The following is a 24,440-nucleotide window of genomic DNA, read 5'->3' on the forward strand; positions in this document are numbered from 1 at the left end:
GTCAAAGGAAACGGTATTGGCCAACCACTCGAAAGGGTTTATTCACATGAGCGCGACCATTCCCAAGAAAAGACTACCCAACACTCCCGCAGCCGGCACAGCGTATCCATTCGCGGTGTTGCCAGCTGCACCGGTTGCAGATGCAGAGGCACTGCTCGCCGCTGATGAAGCAGAGGATGCAATGCTGCTAGCAGAGTTGGAGGCCGACGTCAAAAAGGAGGACGCTGCCGAGGTGGCACTGTTCACAAGGCTGTTTTCTGCAGAGCTCGCACTGGCCAGAAGACTGCTGATTTCGCTTGAGAGGCTGCTCTGTGCAGAGGGGCCAGCAGTGGCTGCCACGGATGAGAGACTGGAGACTTTGGAGGATGCGGCCGCTGAGATGGAAGAAGCCTCGGATTCGACGACGGAGACGAGCGATTGGACGTCGGTAGGGATACTGCTGGCGAGAGATGACGCAAGTGATGCTGCCGAAGTGACGGCTGAGCCGGCGACCGACGTAGCACTACCCGCAGCTGAAGTCGCCTCGCTGGCGACGGAGGTGGCAATTGAAATGATTGAGTTGATGGCCGAGCTAAGGTCTGATTGAGCAGCAGCGCTGACGGCAAAGGCCAACATCAAAGGCTTGAAGAAATGCATATTGAAAATGTCTCGATGTCTCACAGCGGAGGTATCTCGATGAACGGAGGATCTGGGTGAGTCTGGAGAGGCGGAAGTGAACTACAACTCAATGATGTTGTTGTCACGAAAAGTCAGACCGAGGAGACCGCTTTCTTAGGGGTCCATCATATATGTACACTGGGTTACGGCTCAAGATGACGTTCTGACAGCGGCGGGGGGCAACAGGTGGTGGAGAAGGCACGGATGAGCCACCGTCATCACGTTGGTTGCGTTAAGCCGCGTGGTATGAGCCAAGAAAAGTCTGTCACAGCCTTGCAGGGGACCCAGTTTGGATCGAAAGGCAGCCAACAAGAGAAAGCAGCTCGACATATCGAGATGATAACAATGAGGATTTGGCCCGCCAGGTGCAGTTGCGTCACGCAGGGGTGTGGCTACTTTTTCCTCACTGGCTGACGTTTATGTGCCAAGACCACCAAGCCTCCTTGTCCTCTCAGCATCTCAGCCTCTCAGCCACTTCGTCATCCTCCCGCCACACATGCCACGCAACCAACTCCACCAGGTTCCTGAGACAATTCACTCTCACTTCACTTGCCCTCAGAACTGGTACCGAGTCCATAGAGTACGAGGTACCTCTGATCCAAGTACCAGGTAAGTGCCAAGTACTCCGTCCAATGGTCAAAGATGAGAGAGCGTTAACACTCACTCTATCAAGGTACCACTCCCCCTCCAAAAAAAGGAAGAGTCAATGCTGGTTGAGAGTTCAAAACTACCTCTCGGCCGTCTCATTCCGGTTGGCCAGCAATAACTGTCTGGTGCCGCTTGTACCCTCTTACCCTGGAAATTCAGAGCCTGCCAGTCTAGCCGCGTCGTCACTATTGCTCCGTCGCACCGACTCAAAAATAAGATCCTCAATATGTCGCCACATTATTGACACAGCCAACTTGTCCCGGAGCAACCAACTGTCCCGGAGAGAGAGAGAGAGTTAGGTTACTGATGAGGACTCCGCGAGTCCTCTGCACCGTTCCGCGCAGGAGTGACGTTCCGCATTGTTGGCCCAACATCAAAAAGGAGCTATAGAAATAGCTGAGACTCCTCAACGCTTTGATATTGGAACATAATCCTCCTCAGGGAGGTAAAACATCCAAAAAGCGATTTCATGTCGAAGAAAGCTTGCTGAACTGCTGGCAAGGCTGCGATACTAACAAGTACTTTGTAAGCTCCTAATCATCGGGCGAGATGCCGGATCGACATATCCCCCGGACTGCCCGAGCAAAGCTTAAACATCAAGCAAGGTCACTGCTGCAGGAGATCATCATTTCCGCCCCTAATACCCGGCAGAGCACGGATTTCTTTGATACTTGGTGGTGAGTATTTATGATTCAATGCAAACCGGATAGATCAACCTCATGTAGCCAAATGCCCGCTGCTCGGAGAAACTCCGGATCGTTTCCATCGGGGCCCTGCCTGAAACAAATGAACGAAGTGAGTCCGGCACTCGGAAAGGTACTGGCTGGGTAAGCGAGAACCGACGTCTTCAGTGATCGCTCTTGGCTTCTCAGCCTGGATATTCTCCCGATGCGAGTCCCTACGAATACAAGGACTTGTAAATCATTCTGCAGGGCGGAAAAAGTTCCTATGTTTATACCCTTCACGCAAGGTCCCTTACTAATAAATATACCAGGGAGTGGTTCACACTCTGTCCCCTGGATCGTTCGGTACCGAGGGTGGCTATCTCCGCCAAAACTAATCCCGAAATGCAGAAACGTCAGCGCTCATTTCATTGGCTGAAGGGCAAACAAGGGGCAAAACAACAGAAACAAGAATCCTGCGATCTTCGAGAAGCGTTCGCTGAAAGCTTCTTCCCGCACGTAAACAAATAGCCGACGCGCAATTTCGACCAGCAGCAAGGGCCTAGAGCTTCAGTCAAGAGCGTGCTAGAAAACTATTATTCCCAAACCCTTTTTATCCCTGTCCAGCCCCCCCCCCTCTGCCTTGACGCACAGCTTCACGACCACCCTGTTCCGTCAACTGCAACGATAACCGAGGATAATCCTCTGGCTCTTTATCCCCTATTCTCTCTGCTGCTCTGCTTAGGATTTGAGATACATCACAGTCCCACTGACCAACGCATTCACAAATTCATAAGAATTTGTTTCCGGTCTTACCAAAGACGAAATCCTACATAAGCCGTTAATTTTAATCTCACGATCGTTCCCACCCCATGGCTTTGTCTTGAATAGCAACTCGTCACCACCATCTCGGTCTCTGATGAACTAATCAGCCCTATTCAGCCTGATGGGAGCTCGCGAGTTCATTGGTCATGACATTCAGAACCGCAGTCGAGATGGCTTCCGGGAAGAGGAGAAAAGCGAGACCAAATCACTCAGCACATCTCGCAGATCCGTGAATAAGGCGAAACTCATTATCACTCCACTGGACTCCCATCGACGTGAAGCTTTCGCATCGTATCCGCCAGGAGCGGGACCTCTCTCGACAGAGAGTGTTGACGAGTGTAAGATCACCAACTCTTCATGCAAGAATTCTATTGACAATGGCAGACATTTCCATTCTCCGCAAGGAAGAACTATGTCTGAAAGTCACTCCCGATGTCGAACATCCAGCAATCTCAGTCGTCTTCCCGATGTCAATGCAGGACCCTGACCTCTTCAAATGTCTCCTCGTGGGGGCTCAAAGTCTGCGTGACTGGCGCCGTGATCCCTTTCATGTCAACCGGTCCCGAACGATGCTCAAATTGCAGAACGAAGCCATCCTTTCTCTGCGGAAGCGACTGTCCTCACCATCCGCCCATCTCGACGATGGTGTCTTGATTTCAATCACCCATCTCATGATTGCTGATGTAAGTCAAAGGAACGTCTGAGTATCAATGCATCTAACCTTTCCCAAGTCGTGTCGCAGGGACTTGACGTCTTTGAAATCTCATCTCAAGGGCGCCAGGCAAATCATTTCGCTACGTGGTGGGCTCGGGACTACACCTGCTCATCTCGCTATCCGAGCTTTAGTGACGACGTAAGTCTTCTTTGAAGCATTCTGCAAGTCATAGTCCACTAACACCGAGGGCAGGGTTGAATTTTATATTGCATTGGGTCAATACCTTCAGCTAAGTCCTGATGACCCTACTGCCATTCCTAACAACCGCATCGAATTCATCCGACATCCATTTCCTCCCGACATCTGCCGCGATGTCGCTACTCTTCCCATCGGTCTTGCTGAAGCTGCCCTTTCCGGACATCTGAGCGTTCAATGCATTAAGCTACTTGCTTCCGTCGCGTCGTGGGCACCCTTGGTCAATGGCTCCGTCTCTTCTTCAGCTCCAGCACAAGATTCGAGAGACAGATATTGCAGGCTCTTCTGCGAACCCAGAGAATGTTCCCGCAGCGCCATCATGCTTCTTCTTGATCTCAAAAGATCTGGGCTGCCAGTCGGCTTGGAACATGTCATCTGCCTAGGCTTAGCCATCGCCGTCCGGCATCTCAGTGGAGAGAATCGTACCAACATCTTCGATACAGCCTCGCTCGTCGCGTTGACCAAGAGTGTCAAAAGTATCGATAATCCCTCTGTGCCGGATTCCGAAGTCATCATCTGGCTTTCCCTGGTCATCAGCTGGCGCACACAATCTGCGAAGCCAGTACCAAAAGCGGACGCTCTCTTTGATTACGTTCTGGATTCATTTCCCGCATCCCGTTCCTGGAAGAAGGTGTCAGTCATCTGTCGCAAATTCTGGTGGTTCGAGCGCTTTCAAGCAGAATGGGAACAATGCTGGGCCTGTGGCATTGCAAGGCAGAAGCAGCGATCGTTACTGGAACAATCTCAAAACATGCGCTCTCGAAGACGATCTTCGATTGGCCCGCTGGCGAGCATTATATCTCTTCAAAAATATTCTGCGCACATCGAATCTGGGTGATATTGTGGTGGTTGTGGTCAGAGCATCTCAACCCGAGATTCTGCTCCACTTGGCCGGCGCTGCAGAATTGCCTGGTCAGATCCTGGTCCCACATGGGCAGCATAGTGCGGTCAGGGGGCTCTCCTCAGCATATACTGAGCTTGCTGACACTCCCTCATTAGGAGAAGCATATGGAACTCTCTCCGAAGCCCAGAAGACTGTCTGTTTCAGGCCTCCTGCTCCACAACACGACGGAGCCAGCATTCCTAGTATCCTCGCATCTGCGGAAAGAGAGCTGCTATGCACCCCTTTGTCCGCCTCGGCTGGCTATTATGGGGAAGGCCGATATGCTGTTCCCAATGGCGCCACAAGAAGTGTGCTTTGGCATCTGGGTACCCGATCTGTTTGCTGACACGCCTGAAAGAGCACATGCCGGCAAATTCGCCCTAGGAAATTATGGATTCGGACGGCGAATCTTACCAGATCGCCTCATTTCTTCCCTGGACGCAAGCGGACGGCCTAGGTCAACCTCCACATACTCACCATATCCGTACCCTCCCTGACTTCGCACGTCCGTTCCGGGGAATAGGACAACAACCGCTTCCACCAGCCCTGTCTGCTGTGACCAGCCTCCTCTCCTCTTTTTCATTGTCCAGCAGCCACGCCAGACTCATGAAGGATGCCGTCAACACCCTCACCTAATAAGTTCCAGTACAAGCCCTGAAGCCCCCAAGGCGGACTCTGCTCGTTGGGGTCTTTATATAGTGGGAATTCTACGCATACTAGGATGTTTGAAGGACTTAGGAGGTGGACCATTTTTTCTGCCCACTCTTTTTTCATTGTGGGAGGGAGGGCACACAAGAACTTCGTGGGTTTCAGCAACACAACCAGACCCGCCCGCTTCTTTCCTTGTTTGGCTGCAGTGAATCTTTGAATGTGGAGGAGAAGGGAACTCACAATGTCATCTTAAATTATATCAGACCTCTCCTCAGAGGCACCCTTTTCTCGTTGGCACTCTTTCTCCCAGTCCGACCTAAAAAAGTCCCCGCCGACGGCTATGTAATGGAGGTTAGGTAGCTCTTGAGGCCGAAGGCGTCCAAGCCCTGGAAGGCGAGCATGACAACATCATCGCCACGGCCACAACCCTGATGCGACTCGGCTCAACATCTCCAACCGGGGTCTCGTGGAAGGGCCCAACATACCTGCACCAGCGCCTTCGATCTCTGCCCATCCGGTCTGCGCGGCAGGGTTAGATGTGCCCCTCCTACCTTTCGATAAAATCCACGAGTACAGGTGACGGCTTCCCACGGTCCCAGAGGTCGCTTTGATTGGTGTCCCATAGCTCCGACTAGCCTGCATTGTGGTCCTGGAGGTTCCTGGCATGCAGGATCGGTTTTTGTGGAATTTGTCGTTCAATGGATCATTCGAGATCACCTCTGCAGGAAATGGGATAGTAGGCGGCCCAGAGGCTGAGTACCACCTGCTTGTGCTGAGGAGCTCATTTTACCAAGCGGTCTCCCCAGTGTTAACCAAAGCTCCCATGAATTTTGGATGTGTGAGAGAGGGAAAGTTGTGTTTGACGGTCATCGTTGGTCGGTCGAATCCCCCTGCTGCTGAGGAGTTTGAGGCTCGCTGAACTGCGGTGTGGTAGAGGCCGTCCGTTGTAGGATCATTCAGGCCAGCACTCACATCATGCGCGAAGCATCATTACTGTGCGGCAAAGATACATTCTCAGTTAGCGCGCTGCTTGAAGACGGTGCCTCCTTTACCTCGTAGCGGGGATGTGGGAAGTATCAAACTAATTGCTCCGTGCATCACGTCGAGTACGTGGCCTGCATGACCAATCAGACGGGCGAAGCAACGGTTGACGCCCAAGGACGTGGGGCGAGTCTTGGATAGACACCTTGTACAGCGCTTGGTTGGGCGGCTACACGCCTTGGGAGTGCCCGTCTCGCCGTGAAGTGGTGAAGGGAGTCGCACAGAATAGCAACCTAGCGAGTCCGCTCGGAGTCCCGCTTTGACTGTCACGAGAGTGGAAGCATAGAGAGAGGCTGGCTTTTTATGTGCAGTTGCTTGTGGGCCGCAAGAGAAAACGAGAGATAGATAATTGAGGGAGAGAGAACGACGACAATTCAGATTATCAAGTCAAGGCGCCAACATCGCCAACAATTCAGTTCCCCTCCTTGGAGAACCTTGTACTTTACTTGGTGGTACTGCTGCTCCCACGCGCACAGTCCTCCTCCTCTTCCTCCTCTTCCTCAGAAGAATCCTCCTGTCATCTCTCCTTTTTGCAGCGCTTGTTTCGTCTTTTGCTCAGGTCATCTTCCAGGTCTTGCTCGGCATCAGCCCTTCTTTTCTTCCGTCGTTTCTAAATCCGTGACCTGGGCCCGACCGCAGTTTACCATATCATCATCATCACCATCACCATCCTCCTCACAGGGCAGGCCCCACTCCTAGGTTGCGAGTCCCTTGCCATCTCCAAGATCGACAGGGACATCCTCTGCCTTCTCCTTGAAGACCGTAAAGTCTTTCGACGCCATGAGTGCCTCCGGCCAGCATGGGAGGCCGGACGGCGAGATGTTCCTCAATCGCCCCAGTGACCGCGACTCCCCCACCATCGTTGAGCCCTTGCGCATTAATAAAAGAACTTCCAGCGCGTCCTCGGGCGTACCCTCAATCACTGGCAAGCAAAGCCCTGCTCCTCAACAGCCTCCTCAGTCTACGACCGTTTATCCTATGCCTTCCCTCCCATACCCGGACGAGCAGGCTCGCCAGCAGGCACAAGGCTCCCGATCCAATGGCTCCCCTGCGCCATACCCATATCCGGATGTGAGAAGAGTGACGTCCCCCGAACAAAGTGGCATTGCCGGAAATGGGACAAGGCAACAGGCAAAGAGGACGACTTCAGGAGATGGGCGCACTGGACAAACACTTGCTGAACGCCGTGGGACGGTACCAAAGCCTTTACCAGAGTCTCCAGGCCCGGACGCTCCAGATAAAGAAGGACTGTTCCAGCGCGCTCCCCAGCGCAGGGACCCTCCGAACACGGCTCCCCTCCCAAGCCAAAATCACCAGTATTGGCCTCCCCCTTCCGAAGCCTCGTCTGCGGCAGATGCCTTGAGCAGATTGAAGATCAGGGACCCTTCCTCGATCAACCGAATAAGTTCCACTGCTTCAACATCCACCACCAGAGCCCAGCGTGGATCGCCTCCTCCACCAGAAACGCCTATTGTTGCCCCGGGAGTCCGCCCTCAGACTGATATCGAGGCCCGCTACGCTGCTTCTGGCATTGCAGGCACTGCAACATTGAACAGCTTACAAGCCCAGAGCCTCGCTGCTCAGCAAAGAGCCTCTCAGTATGGTGTGCAACCTCAGCCCGTTCAGGCACAGAGCAACGCTCCTCCACGGCGGCCTTGGACTCCCACCGAAGCACCAGGTAGTTCGCACCATCCTGCTCCCACAGTGTATCAGGGCATGGAGGAAGCCCGTCCCTCGCCTCCGCCTGCCGCCGCGGTACCCGCATCCCGCCCGGCAGGGGTACAGTCTCCAACTCGGGCCCAACACCCTGTCGAAAACGAGATATCCAGGTTACAGCCCCACGAGGAGCCACCGCCCGCATACTCTCAAGTCCCTGGTGGCAGAGCAGTCGTCGGGAATGAGAAACAGAGGAGAAGTATGGTGGCCGCTGCGGCGGCGCCAGCAGCGGCTGGAGGGGTTGCACCGACAGCACCTCCGCAACCGACAAATCTCATGCAAGGAACACAGGTTCCCAACCAAATGGACCATCCTGCGTTCGCGAACGACCCTAGGAATGCGTTCCAAAGCCCGCAGGCTCATCCAAACATGAACGGACAGATGCAACAGGCACACCCGGTCATGCCTCAGACGCCAGCCCAACTTCCTCCCGCTTCTCCACCACCGCTTCCAGAGGGATGGATAGCCCACTTGGATCCTAATTCGGGACAATACTACTATATTCATTTACCTACACAATCTACGCAATGGGAGTTCCCTAAAGGTCCAACGCCTCTCAACCTTAACGACACCCCATTGTCGCCGGTGGCCAGTGTATACCAGAACCCACTTGCCTCCCCTGGCTTGTCTTTCGCTTCCAAACCATTGGCATCGCCGGGTCTTCCCATGACTCCCGGATATGACCAACAAAGTGTGATGGGCTTGCCTGGTCCGGCAGCCTTCACCGGGCCGCCTCCTAGCGCTGGTGTGGACTTGTACAAGGTAGTGGCTACGAATGGCGTGTACTTTGGTCCTTATCTTCGCTACGTCAACATGGATATAGAGCGGGGCATTTGGTATGGATCTATACTGCTGGTCACAGATGCACCACAGCCACCAACAATACACATCCACCAGAGCGTTGACCTATCTCCAAATCCACGCCAATTAAAAGCCAACAGTATCTCAACTCACCAACGCTGGACATTTTACAAGTACGATATTGACTTGCGGATGGAAGATGCTGGAGCTGCAAAGTGGACATATGCCATCACTTCCCACCTTGGTTGCACGAGATATGAGTTTTTGGTGGCTGGAAAATACGAGACAAATTGGCGCTTCGTTTGCACTTCTGCGAATGACTTTTCTCTCAACGTAAGCGCCAACGAGCGTGCCAGATTGGGCGGGGTTGGTTTCATGTGGAAAGACATCATGCAGAAGCACACCGAATGCGGCGGATTCCATTGCCAACTTGGACTGGGCAGTCAAATCAATGCCGATAGATTGTGGAAAGAGATCCCATCGCTAAAGCAGTGGCTATCGACCAGTGGAAAAGAAAATCGAAAGAATGCTGTCTGGACAGCAGCACACGAGGAGGACGTGACGCATGCATATTTTCATTATTACACGAGTCATTTTGATCAACCATATTTGCGCGAGGCTTTTGCCCAGATACCCCACATTTTGACGATTGATGATCATGACATGTGAGTGAATTTGTTGGACTGACGGAGTCCCCAGGCTGATGAGGAGCAGATTTGACGGTTTTGGTTCTTACCCCGAATACATGCAATTCAGCAACATGTTCAAGAACATTGGACGGATTGGCATTGAGATGTACCTTCTATTCCAGCATCACACAACACTAGAACTCCTTCGCAACGTGTCCGATGACAGAGATTTGTTTACCATTACTGGAACCGGATGGCATTTCGTCAAATATCTCGGGCCGGCGGTCGCTGTTGTTGGGCCAGATACACGGAGCGAAAGAACGCTCCACCAAGTCATGGCAGGCCCAACCTACCAGGGGCTATTTCCCAAAATTGCGTTGCTCCCTTCGACCATACAGCACTGTCTCTTGATGATCCCAGTGCCCTTGATCTATCCCAGGCTGGATGCCGCAGAGTCGATAGCGCAGACGGTGGCCACTGGGAAGAAAGCGGTGACGGGGGCCTACAACGTTCTTGGCAAAGTGACAAGCTCTGTTGCAGGCGTGGTTGGAGCCAAAGGTGCTGTTGGATCGGGGTTTGACTCGGTGAAACGTGCCGTCGGCAAGTCCGGATTAATGGGAGGTATTCTGAGTCCGTTCGGCGATATTGACGTTCTCGACGAGCTGAAGGACCAGTGGACCCACGATTCAAAAGTGAGTGATAACATTTGCCATGCCTTCGACCGTGTTTTGCTGACGTGGTTAGGACCTGGAGCGAACGTACCTGATTCGTACACTACAAGGAATCTCGCATCAGCGATCTATTCGCATGACATTTGTATCGGGAGCAGTCAACACATGTGGAGCGGGTCTTGTCCATGACCCATCCCATCCATCAGATCACAAGACCATGTATCAAATCATTTCATCGCCGGTGGTGAACACTCCGCCACATGGCTATGTCATGAAATTGCTCAACAATAACAAAGCACTCTACATCCCGGCGAATGGACAGCGATCAACACCGTCACAGCCAACCGACACGAAAGAAGACATGATGGAGATCTTTACACACGACGTGACAGGGCAGCCCATCAACAACCGAAAACTGATGGCACGGAGAAACTACGTGGCGGTTGTGATCTATGACCCTGAAATCGTCAATGGCACTTATGGCCAGACGGACATGCATCGAGGTTCAGGCAAGCTGAGCCTGGCAGCCGACTTTTTAGTTCAGGGAGAAGGCGCATATGGAAGTGTGGTCAAATACGGGCCGGTGGTGGTGCCGGGCTTGGAGTATGGGCATTGAGTTGTTGTAGATAGAGGTAATTACGAAGAGCCGGTATTGTTTTGTTGCGGTATCGAAGAGATGGACCTTGAGCAGATATGTACCAGAGGCATGAAGCCATCGCGGTGATGTGTTTGAGCGAATTGACTCCCTTGTTCCCTGCTATTCTATGTCCTTGTTGCGTGTATATGTATCTCCGGCAGTCTTCTGCCAACAGTGGCTATCATGATTCATGCCTCACTCCGATTTGGGGGCCTGACTTCTGTGCTTCGGATCTTAGAAACCATCCAACCTCGCTTGTTCTCCATCCCTCTTTGCATGGTGATTGGCAGGATGACAAATCGCAATATTTGGAGAATATGGCTTGATAGCAAGTTGATGTAGCTTCAAAGGTATTTAAATCTCGGCATCTTTCTTCGTCATCTTGCCATCTATCGATCGATCAATCTATCCGTCCATCGACTGAGCAATTGCTCTCTCTATCCATCAAGCCATGGCCACCAACGGGACCACCTCTGCCACCAATGGCACCGCTGCTGTTCCGGACATCATTCTATATACCAATCATGGTTGTCCGTGGGCGCATCGAGCGCATATCGCTCTCAAAGAGCTCGGCCTCCCCTACAAAGAGGAGATCATCGACCTGGACAGGCCGCGTGATCCGTGGTATCTGAAGGTGAATCCGGTATGTTGAATTTCCTGACATGACGACTGTGGGCAGATCCGTATACCGAAATTTGATGATGCTTTGCGTGGTGGTCTGTGATTGACTCGTCTCGTTCCCGAAAAAGCGCGGTCTCGTCCCCAGTATCAACTACAATGGCAATATCATCACAGAATCAGCTGTGGTTACGCAATTCCTCGCCGACGCACATCCATCACACTTACTGCCTCCCACTTCCTCCGCCTCCGACGCCCTGTATCGGGCCCGTGTCGCTTTCTTTGTCGACGCGTTCATCACCAAGGCCTTGCCTCAGATCTTTGCCGGCATGCGAGCGCAATCTGAGGCCGACAAGGACGCCGCTGCGCAAGAATTGATTGCTGCTGTCGTCAAGGAGCTGGAACCTCTCTTCAACTGGGGGGGAGGGAAGGGCCCCTTCTTCGGAGGCAGTGACCAGCTCACACTCGCCGAGGTAAGTCGCCCTCCGTCGGCATGGCATGATCTTTCCTCTTTGCATCTTCAAGCACAACAACGAGAGAGCTGATACTGATCCCGGCTGCGTCCCCACCTCCAGGTCCAAACCGGCCCTTTCCTTCTTCGACTTCTCGCCTTCACCAAGCCCGAGTACGGGATCCTGAGCCCGAAACTGGGCGCCTTGCTTGACGAGAAGGCGCCGAAATTCAAAGCATGGGCTTCCAAGGTGGTGCAGGAACCGAGTGTGACTTTCATTTGGAATGAGAAGGCTGTGGCCGATAGGACCAAGGCTAGGTTCGCAAGATTGGCGGCCGAGAAGAAGCTCTAGACCCCGATCGATCAACTTTTCTGATACGGAAGGGAGCTTGGAGCCTGCGTCGTAGGGCTTTGACCTTGGAAATGGTCCCTAGGCCCCACATCGCTTCTGTCCTCGAAGGACGCATCAAATCAATCGATTCATGATCTCCGCTCTGGGTTGCCACTTTCTATGAAGATTCTCAGTTCTGCACCTTGAATGTGTGTCGAAGTCTTTGTGTTCCTTGCCAAGCGGAACCGAACCGGTACCCTCCAAATTCTAACGAAGCTCGGCCGGAGACACTTTTCTTGCAAGTCCTGTTGTCAAATAGGTCGGCCAGCCAAAGAGCCTCACTGGCATCAACCACCGGGCCCCAATCAGGTGGACGGATCCTCCTGTTACAGCCTGATGACCCGTCTTTTCCGCTTCTTAATTGGATGAACTCAATGAAGCATACGCGGGCATCTGGCGGTCTCGGCCACTCCTCTATTCATTTCAGCCTTGCCCAGCCTTGCGGCGGATCTCCTCGTGCTGTTTGCCCCCTGCGTAAAGCCTTTGGAGTTGAGCGAGGTTTGGGAGTATCTCGACAATAGCCTCACATGGCTTTAGAGAGATTACATGGGTGACAACAATCCATTCATTACACGGAACGAAAGTATCCGTCTACTCTTGGGCGTTCATGGAAATCTAGTCTTGAAACTTGCCCGAGACTAATGCACGGGTTAATTGCAGTCTATCAAGAGACTGCTATGTGGGCACAACAAACTACCCTCTTTCCCTTCGCAGAAAAATGGGACAAAGTATTGGCCAACTCGGCCGCACCAGGCCCCTCGAAGGTCCAAAGTCCCTTCTGTTCTTGCATAACGGGTGGCGACCCCCCTTCCGGAGCTCAGGCAGTCTCAAGGGTATAAAAAGACATCAACCCTGATGTCGCCAGCTGAAACTCGAGACATCTTGAGCTTGGAATATTATTACTCTCCACTTCGATCGGGAACCTGTCATGCCAGAGAATATTGCTCTTCTTGATCCCAACTTCTCTATGCACTCACATGCATCCACGTCCGTGCTCTGCATAAGTCGAACCACAGCGTTGAAGACGACTATGACGACGAGGCTTTGTGACGGCTGTTCTCCTCTCAGTCTCATTGTAGAAAGATTTCTGGTTGAGCCAGGCGGATTATCGGACACAAGCATATCAGTCCGGTCATTGGGACAGTCGGTCGGCCGAAGAAGACGAAAGCAGGAACGCAAGGTGGAGAGGTTACATGGTTCTCGGCGGCAAGACGTTGTTGCCATTTCTAGCGGAGCAGCAACGAAAAGAAAATCGGTCTCAACGAACAAAGTCTGCACGAGCGGCGGCGAACAGGCTTTGAATTTCCAGAGCATCGATACGGCAGCATGAAAGGGGTAAGCGAAGAAGACCGAGACAAGAAAGTTCCTCTGATAGTGATTCCATCTACTTCCAAAGTCGCTCGTCCGTCAAAGGTGGGAGAGATGGAGAGTCTGACGAACACACAGAACGACGCCTCGAGCAATCAAGATCTTTTAGACCTCAAATTTGATTATTATGGTCGCCCTTAGTCGGAAAAGCGGAATGTGAGCCAGTTTGGAAAAGCCGAGAGAGAGTTTCACCTTGACTTTGCCAGAGGATCCATATCATGCCAGCCAGACTCCGGCCAGCGACAACATCAACTGGCGAAACGGGCTCCCGGACCCAGATCTTCTTGCCATTCTTCACTTGGAGGGCGTTGTTCCACGTCGTACCCGCCACGGCTGATACGACTGATGCTACAGTTCATGTCGATAGCGGCGTTCTCAGATCGGGGCTGGCGCCGTTGCCACATCATGGATCAGCGTGGAGATAAGTGTGGGGGTCTATCACCATCAACGAAGAGTGGTTCCAACGGCATCAGAAGGGCGAGGCCATCAAGAACGGTGTGACGAACGGCCTAAAAGGCAAGACTGAGAAGACTGAATCGAGTTCATTGCTATCTCGGAGGTCGAGTCCTTTAGTCCTTTACCAAAGGAGAGTTTCCAGACTGAACGTCCTATATCCACAAGGAGAGCGTCGAGTCGGGTTGGATTTGTTCTCCATGCTCCTGATCGAGCACTTTCCCGTCGAAGGGGTTTACCGCTGCGTCGCCGCAGGGAAGGTCTTCAAAGCGGCATTTAGCCTGCTCGATGATGAGTTGGAAGGGCATTATGCTTGGATAATAAGAGCCTCTCTCTTTTCCGTCCGTGTGTCTGTCTGTCTAACAGAATGGAGGCATAGGGAAGAAAAGATTTGTTGGTAAAGCAAGAATGCTAAGGTAAGAAAGGCGCTCAACTTTCCTGTTTACCTCTGAGGGGGGGTTAGTGAAATGTGTCTGGCAAGCATGGTCAAAACATCGCGAACTCGCATTCTGTGCGAGGGATCTACACTCGAGAGCTGTCAGGGTGATGCCTCACCCTCGGGGGTAGTTTGCCTTTCGACGAAGCCGAGGCCTTGGTGCGTTCAGCCCTCGCATTCCATATCAATGGCCTAGGTCCGTTGCAAGCGCTGGACCTTGCCGCAAGGCGAACGCTTGAGAAGTCCAATGGTTTTCGGAAAGGCTCGAGGGGCAGCCACGGAACGGGAAATACGCAGGTCATGAGTTCCCTTCATCACCCAAAACTGTGCCGATCCAGGTTGTCAAATCTTTGCCAAAATGATCCTGGGAGCGACGAATGCTGTTCAAGAGGGTGGCCGGGTGAGTGAATGTTGAATCTATATTTCGTCGACTTCGATTCGTCATCACGCTTGCAAGGTCCGTTCCGTCAGATGCAATGCAGCTTGTGGGAACAGCAGGTGGCCTCTTGATGAAGCGTGTAATAGGTTGCGGGAGATGCCCTTTATCGTCCCTGCTGAGTAATGAATGTGGGATGCGGTCTTGAATAGGAAGTCGTGAAAGGGAAAGCAGCCCTGGCTAGTCTCGGTATTTGATACTTACTCTAGATGGCAGTAGAGGCGACGACGATCCCCGTTAGAATAATGAAGGGGCATTCCGCGATAGAAGTTCGGATCTTCTGATTTGGGATTGGCCGCAACCTCCAGATAGGTTCACTGGTCCAAGATTGACCTTTTTCGAAAAGAGCCACCATCACACCGGCTTCAATGCAGGCGCCGAGCTCGGTATGTGTCGAGTTTCATATGTATGTACGTAGCTACTCCGGTGGCAATTCCGCACTGGTGGCGCCCACCAATCTCCTAAGGGCCTGTGCAAGCGTTTCTCTGCAATCCCATTTGGCAATGCCTTGGAGTATTAACTCGCTCAAAAGACAAGAACTCGCCCACATACAACACCCCCCCCTTCTCAAACAGGAATCCATGGCCAGGGGATCGGCCCACGATGAATTGAATCAGCCTAAACAGGCCTCCCACGAGCCAACAATGGTGCCGGAATGCCAGGTATGGGTCTTTGTTGCGCCTTATCCGGATGCCCCCATCGCCTTTCCGAGCAGGCCCAATGATGAGACGTGAATTGTTCGTGGTCGGGCAAACTTGTTTGCGGGGATTTGGAATCGCCAGTTGCATCGTATCTTGACACAACGCACCGTGGAAAGTGGCATATATACTTCCCTGGGGATCCGGCGATAGAAGAGGAATACCAGAAACTCCATCTCTCTCACATAAAGAAAATCGACCTGAAACCTCAACCCTGCAACTTGCTAAACATATCGTCGGCTGCATCGCTTCGAACACCCAAGATGCCGTATCTCACCACCAACGACGGCACCGAGATCTACTACAAGGACTGGGGCCATAAGGATGCTCCTGCGACTGTTGTCTTTTCCCACGGCTGGCCGCTGAACGGTGACAACTGGGAGAATCAGATGTTCTTCCTGGCCAGCAAGGGGTTCCGGGTCGTTGCCCACGACCGTAGAGGGCATGGCAGATCTAGCCAACCTTGGGCGGGCAACGACATGGATACTTATGCCGACGACCTCCTGCAATTGTTCGAACACCTCGACTTGAAGGATGTCATGATGGTTGGTCACTCGACAGGCGGTGGGGAAGTCGCGAGGTTCCTGGGCCGTCACGGCTCCAGCCGAGTCAAGAAAGCGGTCCTGGTCAGCGCAGTGACGCCGCTCATGCTCAAGACCGAAGCCAACCCCAAGGGCACGGCGATCGAGGTCTTCGACTCCTTCCGAGCCGCCATGATCAAGGATCGCTCACAGTTCTTTATCGACGTCCCCTCTGGCCCGTTTTTCGGGTTCAATCGTCCCGGCGCCAACGTCTCCCAGGGCCTCATTCAGTCCTGGTGGCAGCAGGGAATGATGTGCGGATTCATCAACTCGTACGAATGCGTCAAGGTTTTCTCCGAGACAGACATGACCGAGGATCTGAAGAAGATCGACATTCCCGTATTGGTGATGCACGGCGACGATGACCAGGTTGTGCCGATTGAGGCGAGTGCACTCGAGGCGATCAAACTGTTGAAGCATGGGAAGTTGGTGGTGGTTAAAGGGGCGCCTCATGCGTTGCCGAACATCAATGCGGAGGAGCTGAGCGCCGAGCTGTTGAAGTTTTTAGAGGAGAAATGAGGCGGAGGAGACAACCCCACGCCGCCTTTCATAACGATCGATTAAGGTTGGAAGTTGTACAAGACATAGATAGATAATGAATGATATAAAGGTCAAACAGCACAGAGCTCGAGAGTACCCTGGAGCACAAGCCTTAGGGCGGCGTAAGATGATGCCTAAATCCAGAAAGGTCAGAAATAGTCGTATTACAGCAGCATGCCGAAGCCGGCGAGGGTTTCACACTTGTTGTTCAATTTTCTTGCCTTGAGACGTAAACATTGGGTGCAGTGATTTGAAAAGAATGCGCCATTCGGGACTCCAGCGCGAAGTCCTCAAGCTGTATCGAGCATGTCTGCGTGCTGCAGGCCAGAAGCCAGAGGTAAGGAGGCCCCAGTTTCCCCCGACCGTCCACTCTCGCCACATTTGTCAGTCATCTCACTTACCTTGCCTTCAGGCGACAAGGGAGAACTTCCGGAATGCAGCAAGGTGAGTTATGCTTGATGTTCTGACCTGTTTCAACAAGATGGCGCACGGGCATTGATTGACAGATTGATCAAATATTTCATTCTAGACGCGAATTTCGCAAGAACCAGGCCATTGACAAAAAGGACTTTGGGGCGGTCGAAACATTGATCAGAATGGGCGCTCGCAAGCTCGAGCTCTATTCGTCCCCGGGCGTCAAAGACATTCATTGACGCTACAGTACCAACAAGAAGATCTTGATGGACAGGCACAGTTGGAATTTCTCTTGCCGCACGCTCAACTGCTGCCTTCTTTCGTTGCAGAGGGTCACGTGATCAGAATCTTCTGGCACTATGTCGAAGCATCCAGCGCCTTGTGGCAAAAGCAAAACCGGGCAGCAGGCAGATGGTGCTTGCGTTTCCCAGAACAATCCAGCAAGTACCGGTGCCACGGTCGACATAAGCTGCTTTCTCATCAATCTCGACTGTCCCAGCACCTTCCATCAAGCAAGATGAAAGGCTATAAAGTCTTGGTCGACACAGGGCTGCCCGTAGTCCGACATCAATCAAGATCACCAAATCTTATGCACTCAACTCGAACGAAAATCATCCCTCTGACCTCAAGGATCATCAAGCCAACGCTTTCAACCAGAAACATGTCTCTCCTCTTTCCAAGAATCGCCTTTGCGCCTGCACGCTGCGGTCCCACCCGCCAGGACATTGCCCCCCTTTTTTCTCTCTTCGACGACTCCTTTAGTGAACTCCAGAGAGCCAGCCGTGCAGCCCGGAAACAATTCAACCCTCGCTTCGATGTCAAGGAATCAAAAGACTCCTATTCCCTCGAAGGCGAACTCCCTGGCATCGAGCAGAAGGACTTGAGCATTGAATTCACCGATGAGCACACCTTGACCATCAAGGGCCGCACCGAGCGCAAGACAGAATCTGGTCCTCGTCCTCAAGCTGTTCAAGCTGAGAAGAAGGCTGCCATCGAAGAATCTCCTGCATCTGAAACCAGTAGCGTCAAGTCCCATCAACCCACCGTTGAAGATGAGGAGCCCGCCAACTCATCTGCCGCCGCCGCCGATGATAGCAACACAGAGGTTGCTCCGCCGACTCCTGCGCCAGCTGAGCAACAGCCGACCAAGGTCGAGGAACGGCAACCCGCACAACAGCAATACTGGATCACCGAACGCAGCGTGGGCGAGTTCACCCGCAGCTTCCGGTTCCCACATCGTGTGAACCAGGAGGCGGTCAAGGCTTCATTGAAGAATGGCATCCTCAGCATTGTTGTTCCTAAGGCGACACCGGAAACCAGACGCATTGCTGTTGAGTAAAGAAATCATGAAGGGTAAGAGACTGAAGGCGTGGCTATCTATACGGCACGAGCACAAAGGCTGCATCACGTGGCGTTACAATTAAGTTTTATGACTTAATAAATACTTGAAGGGGTATGGCAGGGAGTGACTGGGATGTACTTGTATGAATAGATGATCTCGGCTCCCTCGCAGCTTAGGATGATGGAATTAGAAATATATATGACTTGATACTCACCGCCGGTGCCTTTTACCCTCCAGACTCTTTCTTATATTTTCCCCTTCTCTTTCGATTGTGTAGCACCCCAACTAGAGGCACATGAAAGTCTCAGAGACCGAACCATTTGCACATGTCTCTTGGGCTTATTATTCTCTTGGCAGCTTCCAGGCATCTGTTTCCACGGCCCAATTGTGCCATTCGATGCATCCGCGTCCTATCTCCCGGCCTGCGTGCAGAAGGGAGCCTAGGAGACGCAGGGAGGAATTTTTTTCCTGTAGCTAAGTTAGTATGCAGAGTATGCACATACGTAAGATGTCTCAAATGTTGACGGTGTTGGGAGTCCCGTATTCGCTGCTTACCTAGTGTGTTCAAGCTGGCCAAAGCATTCTTTTGCCTGGCAGCTTCCCTTTGCAGCATGTGTCCGGGTCTGCATGGGTTGAATGAGTGGCTGCGGTCCCGTTTACCCATTCTGGTGCCGACACTTGGACTGTTTTCGTGCGTTGAGGCGCCAGTAGCTTCTCCTCACCGTGTTGTGAGATGTGGACCATGGCTATGAACACAATTTCAGCTCAGTTCTTTTCCCACGGCGGACAGTCAGCATCTGGCCTAGCAGCAGCAGCAGCAGCACCACCCCCATGTGGCAAAGATTATCGGACTTTTTTCGTGAGAGTGCTGAGCGGAAGTTCTGGACCATCGACTTTAGGGCAGAGGTAATGTAGCCGGAGTTAGACAGTGGATCTCGAGATTTGTTACGTCGCTATCAGTGGCTGGATCGGATTGCGTCAGGTGTTGCTCCCCCGGATAGTGCCGAACCAGTCAACCACATAGGGTCTGGGCCTTGCTGGGCCCCGGACCTGGTCGTGTTGGGGGAGCAGCAGGGAAGCAACCGGGGGGGGACCAAGAGGGGGGAAAGCATCTGTGGCGCCCCCATGGTAGTGGTTTGATGGCGGATAGAAGAATGGTTTAGCGGTGGCTGATGCCTGGAATTAAGCGCACAGCGATCCGGATGTGCCTGTGAGTGGGGTGCTTGGGGGGTGTTGGTGAGTGGTGGCTGCTGCGTCTCCGGGCGACCTGAAATTGTTTACATGGGCCCGTTTCAGCCAATCAAACCCAATTTGCCGCACATGGCAGGATGGGCCCTGCATTGGAGCTTCGAGACTACTAACTGCTCACCAGGTGAACCTTGGTATCGTCGCTTTTTCCCCATGAAAATGAAAATGAAACGAATCAGGCCAAGTCAAGGCGTCACTGCACTGACCAGTGACCACCTGCGCTTCTCCCAAATCCACCGTGACCACCGCCGCTGCCGCTTCCATCCTTCCACCTCCCACCTTCATCTCCACCTCCACCTCCTCACCTGTTTGTTTCCTTCGTTTGCCCTGCAACAACTCACTGAATTCACAGACCTTGCCTTGTGCTGCCTTCGTTGGATTCTTTCGTCTCTTAGCCCTTAATTCGTTCCACCAGGCCGTTCTTTTGCGTCCTCGCCGACCTCGGTTGCCCCCTGTCTGTCGTTCGTTTCAGATCTCCACCTTCGTTGTCCTCGCCGGCCCGCGGACGGGCGCCTGTCACCACTGGAGCACTGACCTCATCTGCCTTGCTTGACGGACACACGGTCCCGTTTCAGCAACATCTTGACCACCCCCACAGGTTGTCATGTCCCAGCAACCACTATACGGTCGATGGTAGAACAATGGCCGCAATATTATAATCCCGCCCGCTAAGAGTGAGGCTCAGGAAACTTTGCATTTGCAGGAGGGAGCATCAGTTTTGCGAAATCTATACAATTCTCAGCGTTTGCTGTGCCGCTCAGCATGTGGTTTGCTCGGAGGAGGTCGAGTCTCGCCGCAGAGCCCATCCAGACCCAGCCCGAGCCTCGTCGAAGAAACCGCCTGTCCAAGCCCCTCACAAGCAATGCAACCAAAATTTCCACCGCTACCTCGGCCCCGAGTCTTCACGTCCAGGTGCCCGTCTCGCGGAGCAAAAATGCAAGCGGTACAGATTTGTCGAGTCCATTATCCCCCATTTCAGGAGATGCCGCCTCGCGCCAGCAGTTTCGGGATGATATAACTCCTTCAGAGGCAAATTCGCCTCTCCGCGCGCGCAAGAACGATTCGAACTTCAGGGTCGCCTACATGGTCAGTCAACTTGAGGGAAAGGCTGTTGGAACCGAGACAAGTCCAACGCACAGGCGGCAACAACAAGCAACCCCTCCTCTATCACCTATCAAGCAGCCGAAGAGGAAGTCCCTTCTGCTGCGCCGCCTGTCTCTGCAAAGGTCTTCCAGTATAACTCGTACCCCCAGTAACGAACGTTTTAATTCTTTGAAATCGGATACAACGGTCACCACTATCCCAGATGCGTCTATGGACAGAATCATCGATCCGCAGCCAATTCCTCCTACCCGCCGATCCTCCTTCACTCCTGGCACCGCGACAAGAAAGCCATCTGAAATTGCCAAGAAGCAGGAAATACAAGAACGTAAGGCGATTCAAGAGATGGAGGAGCAAGAGACAACTGCTGTGGACGTGGACTACTGGGACTGGCAGCCTCCGCCTCCCAGGACAGTCGGGAGAGCCGGTACACCTTCAGACATAAGTTATTCACATCTCGGCGGGTTAAGACACGGCTCTCTGCAGATCGTCAATGGACGAGCATCACCTACCTTCAGCGAAGTCTCAAAGGCGTCGAAACAGCTTTGGTCTGCTGCTGCTGCTGCACCACGCAGAGATGTGTCGAGTGATTATGGTGATGCCGAGGAGGACTTTGAGCTATTGATCTCGGTAGCCGGAAATCCATCCAACTTGAGGTCAAGCCCCTCGGATGGAAACGCCGAACTTCGATACTTCAGTTGGGAGCCGAACGATGATAAAGCTGGCCCACGGGCCCATCCCTTGCAAAGCGTCATGACCGCACACCAAGATGCTGAGGACCAGACGTCGCTGATGGCCAAAGAATATATTGCGGAGCTAGGGGCCAGTCCATTTGACCAGCAAATGTCGAGCTCTCCTGTCGGCACTGTAAGAAGGTCTAGATCTGATGGGTCGCTCTGGAAGGTGAGCTCTTGCTCGTCACTCCAAAATTCGCCCAGGCCGGGCAGTGGTCGGGTGGACCTCTCTCCGGTCAGTCCTCTGGAGAGCTCACCTTCTCCAACTGGGTCTGTGCTTCGTAATGCGAGTGTTAGGACTGAAGAGAGCGGAAGTCGAGAAATCCCGCAGAGCGATGAGACGAACGGCGAACATCGGCCTTGTGATAGTCCTATGAGCTGGTATTCCCCCATTGAACCAAGCTACTCGGTTGACGAAGGCTTCCAGTCAGCTGTCGAGTTTCAAGCTCAGCTCTCAACCCCCAGCGTTGGACTCCAGCCTCTTCGTGCGCCAGAAAAATCAGATAGTGGTTACAGCTCAAGTAACTCGCTCCGATCACTTCAAATGGCCAGACCGACCACGTCACCTGCGAAGTTTGAGGCTCTGCCGGAGGTGCCAGATGCAAAAGTGAGTACTGATGCACCAGAGTCGGGCCGTGCGCCATCTCTCCTTGGGCTGAGACCGTCAATTCTAAAGTCACGGAAGACCGATTCTTACGTACCAACGTTCACCAATCTTCGGCCCAGCACCGTGTCATCACCTCCGAAGCAAATCGTTCTAGTAACGGCACCCGCCGAAGCCGATCCTACCTCCACCAAGCTTACAAACTCCCGAAAGAAACTGCTGAAAAAGAGGCGCCCATTGAGCCAGCCTCCTGGCCAAATTGCAGTTGTTCGAGTTCAATCATTTGAGCTGGACAGTATTCCGCAGGTGTCCCCCGAGGCACGAGAAAACCTCCGGGTACGGTCACACGCCCTACCAGAACTGGAACAAACGTACTCCTCGCTTGACATGCTGGCCAACAGAGCTAGTCGCTCGACCCTTTTTCTCCCCATCAATGAAGTCAGGTTCCCATCCCCGGCTCCGCAACAAGCACTTCAAGTTAAGCGGCCCCGGTCTCGCAGCCGCCCGAGATCGTGGTTTGGTCGGCCTAAAGAAGAGAAGGTGAGCTCAAAGGGCAAATCTGGAATTGGCCAAGCCGAAGCGTTCGCCATCACCAACGATCCGGGTACTGTCGGCACTTCTCTGGGGCAAAGCGCTTATGATGGTTTTACCGACGCAAGCAACGTGTCCGAAGGAATCAATAATCCGTTGATGATTTCTGGTTTCTCGCAGCAGCGGTCGATGATGGTCGACGAGGCTGCTGCAGAGCTGTCCCCCTTTCGACGCCGATCCATACAGGAGCGAGAAAGCATCATGTCGGACCGGAGATCCTCTTTTAATGACAGAGGAGGCATACCTGGCAAGAATCTAAGACCAGCCAGTCTTGCCAGTGATGCACCACCAATCACGCCTGAGATGATAGAAAAGGCATACCGGACCTCATCTATGCAACGGCAGCCTTCGATCCGCAATGAGGTGGGACCTCGGCCTCCTCCACACTCACCACGCCCTTCATACATTGATTATGAAGGGAACAGTTCCTATCCGATCGCCCCTCCTCCGCCATCTCATTCCCCGAGGCCGATCGATATAACGCCAGACCCTTGGACTGCGCAGGCAGGGGTATGGAAGGCGCGACGACAGTCTGCGGGAGAAGTCCTGAAGCTTCAACCCTGGGACTCGCGGAAGTATGAGCAATACTACGAGGATGGTGCGGATAAGTCACTCTATCCAATTATACCTCCACGACATATGCCCCAGCAGGTGGAATGGAAGCAATGTTTTTCACCCAAAGAATATTCTCCTTCTATCCACGATTATCATGGCGGATACAACAGGTCCTCTCTGCCTCAACAGCCGAGGTTTCCATCGTACAGAGCCTCGTATCATGGCCCTTGTGAGTCTGAATCTGCGTATGTGAGACAGTCCCGACGCGGTTCCAGGACGCCTGACCACCGGCAACCTCACGGCCGTGCAGTGCAGTCGCGAGGGCCATCTCCGCATGACCCCTTCCGATCTACCCGGGCTTCGGGCGGCACTAGCTCTTCTCGTCCTCCATCGAATGCGAATAGTGTGCGCAGCTTTGGTTCGTCGTTGGTCGAGGAGTTGCACCCAGCCAAGTCGGAGAGGCAATATCCGCCACCGGCATTCGGGCGGTATTCGGGAGGGCTGAAGTATGGCTATGAAGGTGGAAACGGGTTCGGAGGCTCGGTCGGGACTAGGTCGATGAGTGGAAAAGCTGAAGCATCACGGAAGGGCGTCTCGCTGAGAGCCAGCTTTGGAGTTGACCAAGGGAATATGCCTTTGGGGACCATGTCAAGATGGTGAGCATGACAGAGCTTGGGCCTTTGATAATGACGGGGGACCGAGTGGAAAAACAGGCCGAGTCAAGAATTCCCAAAAAGAGGTTTACGAGATTGATTCTCTCTGGAAAAGTTTTGGTGTACGACAAGACGGATGCGTCAGTCTCGGCATTTTGGGTGTAGTTGTACGTGTATTATGAGACGGCAAGCCGGATTGAATAATGAGTGACACAGTCTACCTGTAATTCAATGTGATACCTCTACTTCTCTTGCTCGTGAATGAAAAATGAACTGAGCCACCTCTGATTCACGGGTTGTAGCTGTCAACAAGCCCTGGCGCCTTGGGGTAGATTACCTCGTCCTTGTGGACGTGGTGAGAACAGCGGTTGGCCTGATGTAGGATGGTGGCATGTCGCAAGGAGCTTAAAGTGATGAAGTGCCATCTTTTCCCCCTGACAAGTTCACTACCTCGCGCTTTGTATTGGTTTTTGCTCCTCCCTGTGGCTTGTCTCC

At 53.0% G+C, this 24,440-nt stretch overlaps 9 protein-coding genes across 9 annotated transcripts; 8 read left to right on the forward strand and 1 right to left on the reverse strand.

Moving 5' to 3' along the window:
* Positions 1–46: 46 nt before the first annotated feature.
* A1O5_11909 (uncharacterized protein) lies at positions 47–586 on the forward strand (the record flags this gene model as incomplete). The annotated part of the gene is made up of 1 exon (XM_007752478.1): positions 47–586. The coding sequence occupies one exon, from the start codon at positions 47–49 to the stop codon at positions 584–586; it is 540 nt and encodes a 179-aa protein (XP_007750668.1).
* Positions 587–2,913: 2,327 nt separating this feature from the next.
* On the forward strand, positions 2,914–4,540 carry A1O5_11910 (uncharacterized protein; the record flags this gene model as incomplete). Its single annotated transcript, XM_007752479.1, has 4 exons — positions 2,914–3,130; positions 3,177–3,475; positions 3,524–3,645; positions 3,700–4,540. The coding sequence occupies 4 exons, from the start codon at positions 2,914–2,916 to the stop codon at positions 4,538–4,540; spliced, it is 1,479 nt and encodes a 492-aa protein (XP_007750669.1).
* Positions 4,541–5,038: 498 nt separating this feature from the next.
* A1O5_11911 (uncharacterized protein) lies at positions 5,039–5,428 on the reverse strand (the record flags this gene model as incomplete). The annotated part of the gene is made up of 2 exons (XM_007752480.1): positions 5,183–5,428; positions 5,039–5,149 (listed from the first exon to the last, which is right to left on the reverse strand). Exons 1-2 carry the CDS (start codon positions 5,357–5,359, stop codon positions 5,039–5,041), a joined length of 288 nt encoding a protein of 95 aa, XP_007750670.1. The 5' UTR covers positions 5,360–5,428.
* Positions 5,429–7,057: 1,629 nt separating this feature from the next.
* Positions 7,058–10,710, forward strand: A1O5_11912 (uncharacterized protein; the record flags this gene model as incomplete). The annotated part of the gene is made up of 3 exons (XM_007752481.1): positions 7,058–9,459; positions 9,509–10,115; positions 10,168–10,710. 3 exons carry the CDS (start codon positions 7,058–7,060, stop codon positions 10,708–10,710), a joined length of 3,552 nt encoding a protein of 1,183 aa, XP_007750671.1.
* Positions 10,711–11,182: 472 nt separating this feature from the next.
* On the forward strand, positions 11,183–12,152 carry A1O5_11913 (glutathione S-transferase; the record flags this gene model as incomplete). The annotated part of the gene is made up of 3 exons (XM_007752482.1): positions 11,183–11,374; positions 11,481–11,822; positions 11,925–12,152. 3 exons carry the CDS (start codon positions 11,183–11,185, stop codon positions 12,150–12,152), a joined length of 762 nt encoding a protein of 253 aa, XP_007750672.1.
* Positions 12,153–15,845: 3,693 nt separating this feature from the next.
* Positions 15,846–16,682, forward strand: A1O5_11914 (non-heme chloroperoxidase; the record flags this gene model as incomplete). Its single annotated transcript, XM_007752483.1, has 1 exon — positions 15,846–16,682. One exon carries the CDS (start codon positions 15,846–15,848, stop codon positions 16,680–16,682), a length of 837 nt encoding a protein of 278 aa, XP_007750673.1.
* A 280-nt stretch (positions 16,683–16,962) lies between these two features.
* On the forward strand, positions 16,963–17,356 carry A1O5_11915 (uncharacterized protein; the record flags this gene model as incomplete). Its single annotated transcript, XM_007752484.1, has 3 exons — positions 16,963–17,040; positions 17,116–17,147; positions 17,233–17,356. The coding sequence occupies 3 exons, from the start codon at positions 16,963–16,965 to the stop codon at positions 17,354–17,356; spliced, it is 234 nt and encodes a 77-aa protein (XP_007750674.1).
* A 422-nt stretch (positions 17,357–17,778) lies between these two features.
* Positions 17,779–18,456, forward strand: A1O5_11916 (uncharacterized protein; the record flags this gene model as incomplete). Its single annotated transcript, XM_007752485.1, has 1 exon — positions 17,779–18,456. One exon carries the CDS (start codon positions 17,779–17,781, stop codon positions 18,454–18,456), a length of 678 nt encoding a protein of 225 aa, XP_007750675.1.
* A 2,013-nt stretch (positions 18,457–20,469) lies between these two features.
* A1O5_11917 (uncharacterized protein) lies at positions 20,470–23,952 on the forward strand (the record flags this gene model as incomplete). Its single annotated transcript, XM_007752486.1, has 1 exon — positions 20,470–23,952. The coding sequence occupies one exon, from the start codon at positions 20,470–20,472 to the stop codon at positions 23,950–23,952; it is 3,483 nt and encodes a 1,160-aa protein (XP_007750676.1).
* Positions 23,953–24,440: the final 488 nt, after the last annotated feature.

Source organism: Cladophialophora psammophila (genome assembly GCF_000585535.1).
Source record: "Cladophialophora psammophila CBS 110553 chromosome Unknown aczJe-supercont1.29, whole genome shotgun sequence".
In the NCBI taxonomy this organism is placed as follows: domain Eukaryota; kingdom Fungi; phylum Ascomycota; class Eurotiomycetes; order Chaetothyriales; family Herpotrichiellaceae; genus Cladophialophora; species Cladophialophora psammophila.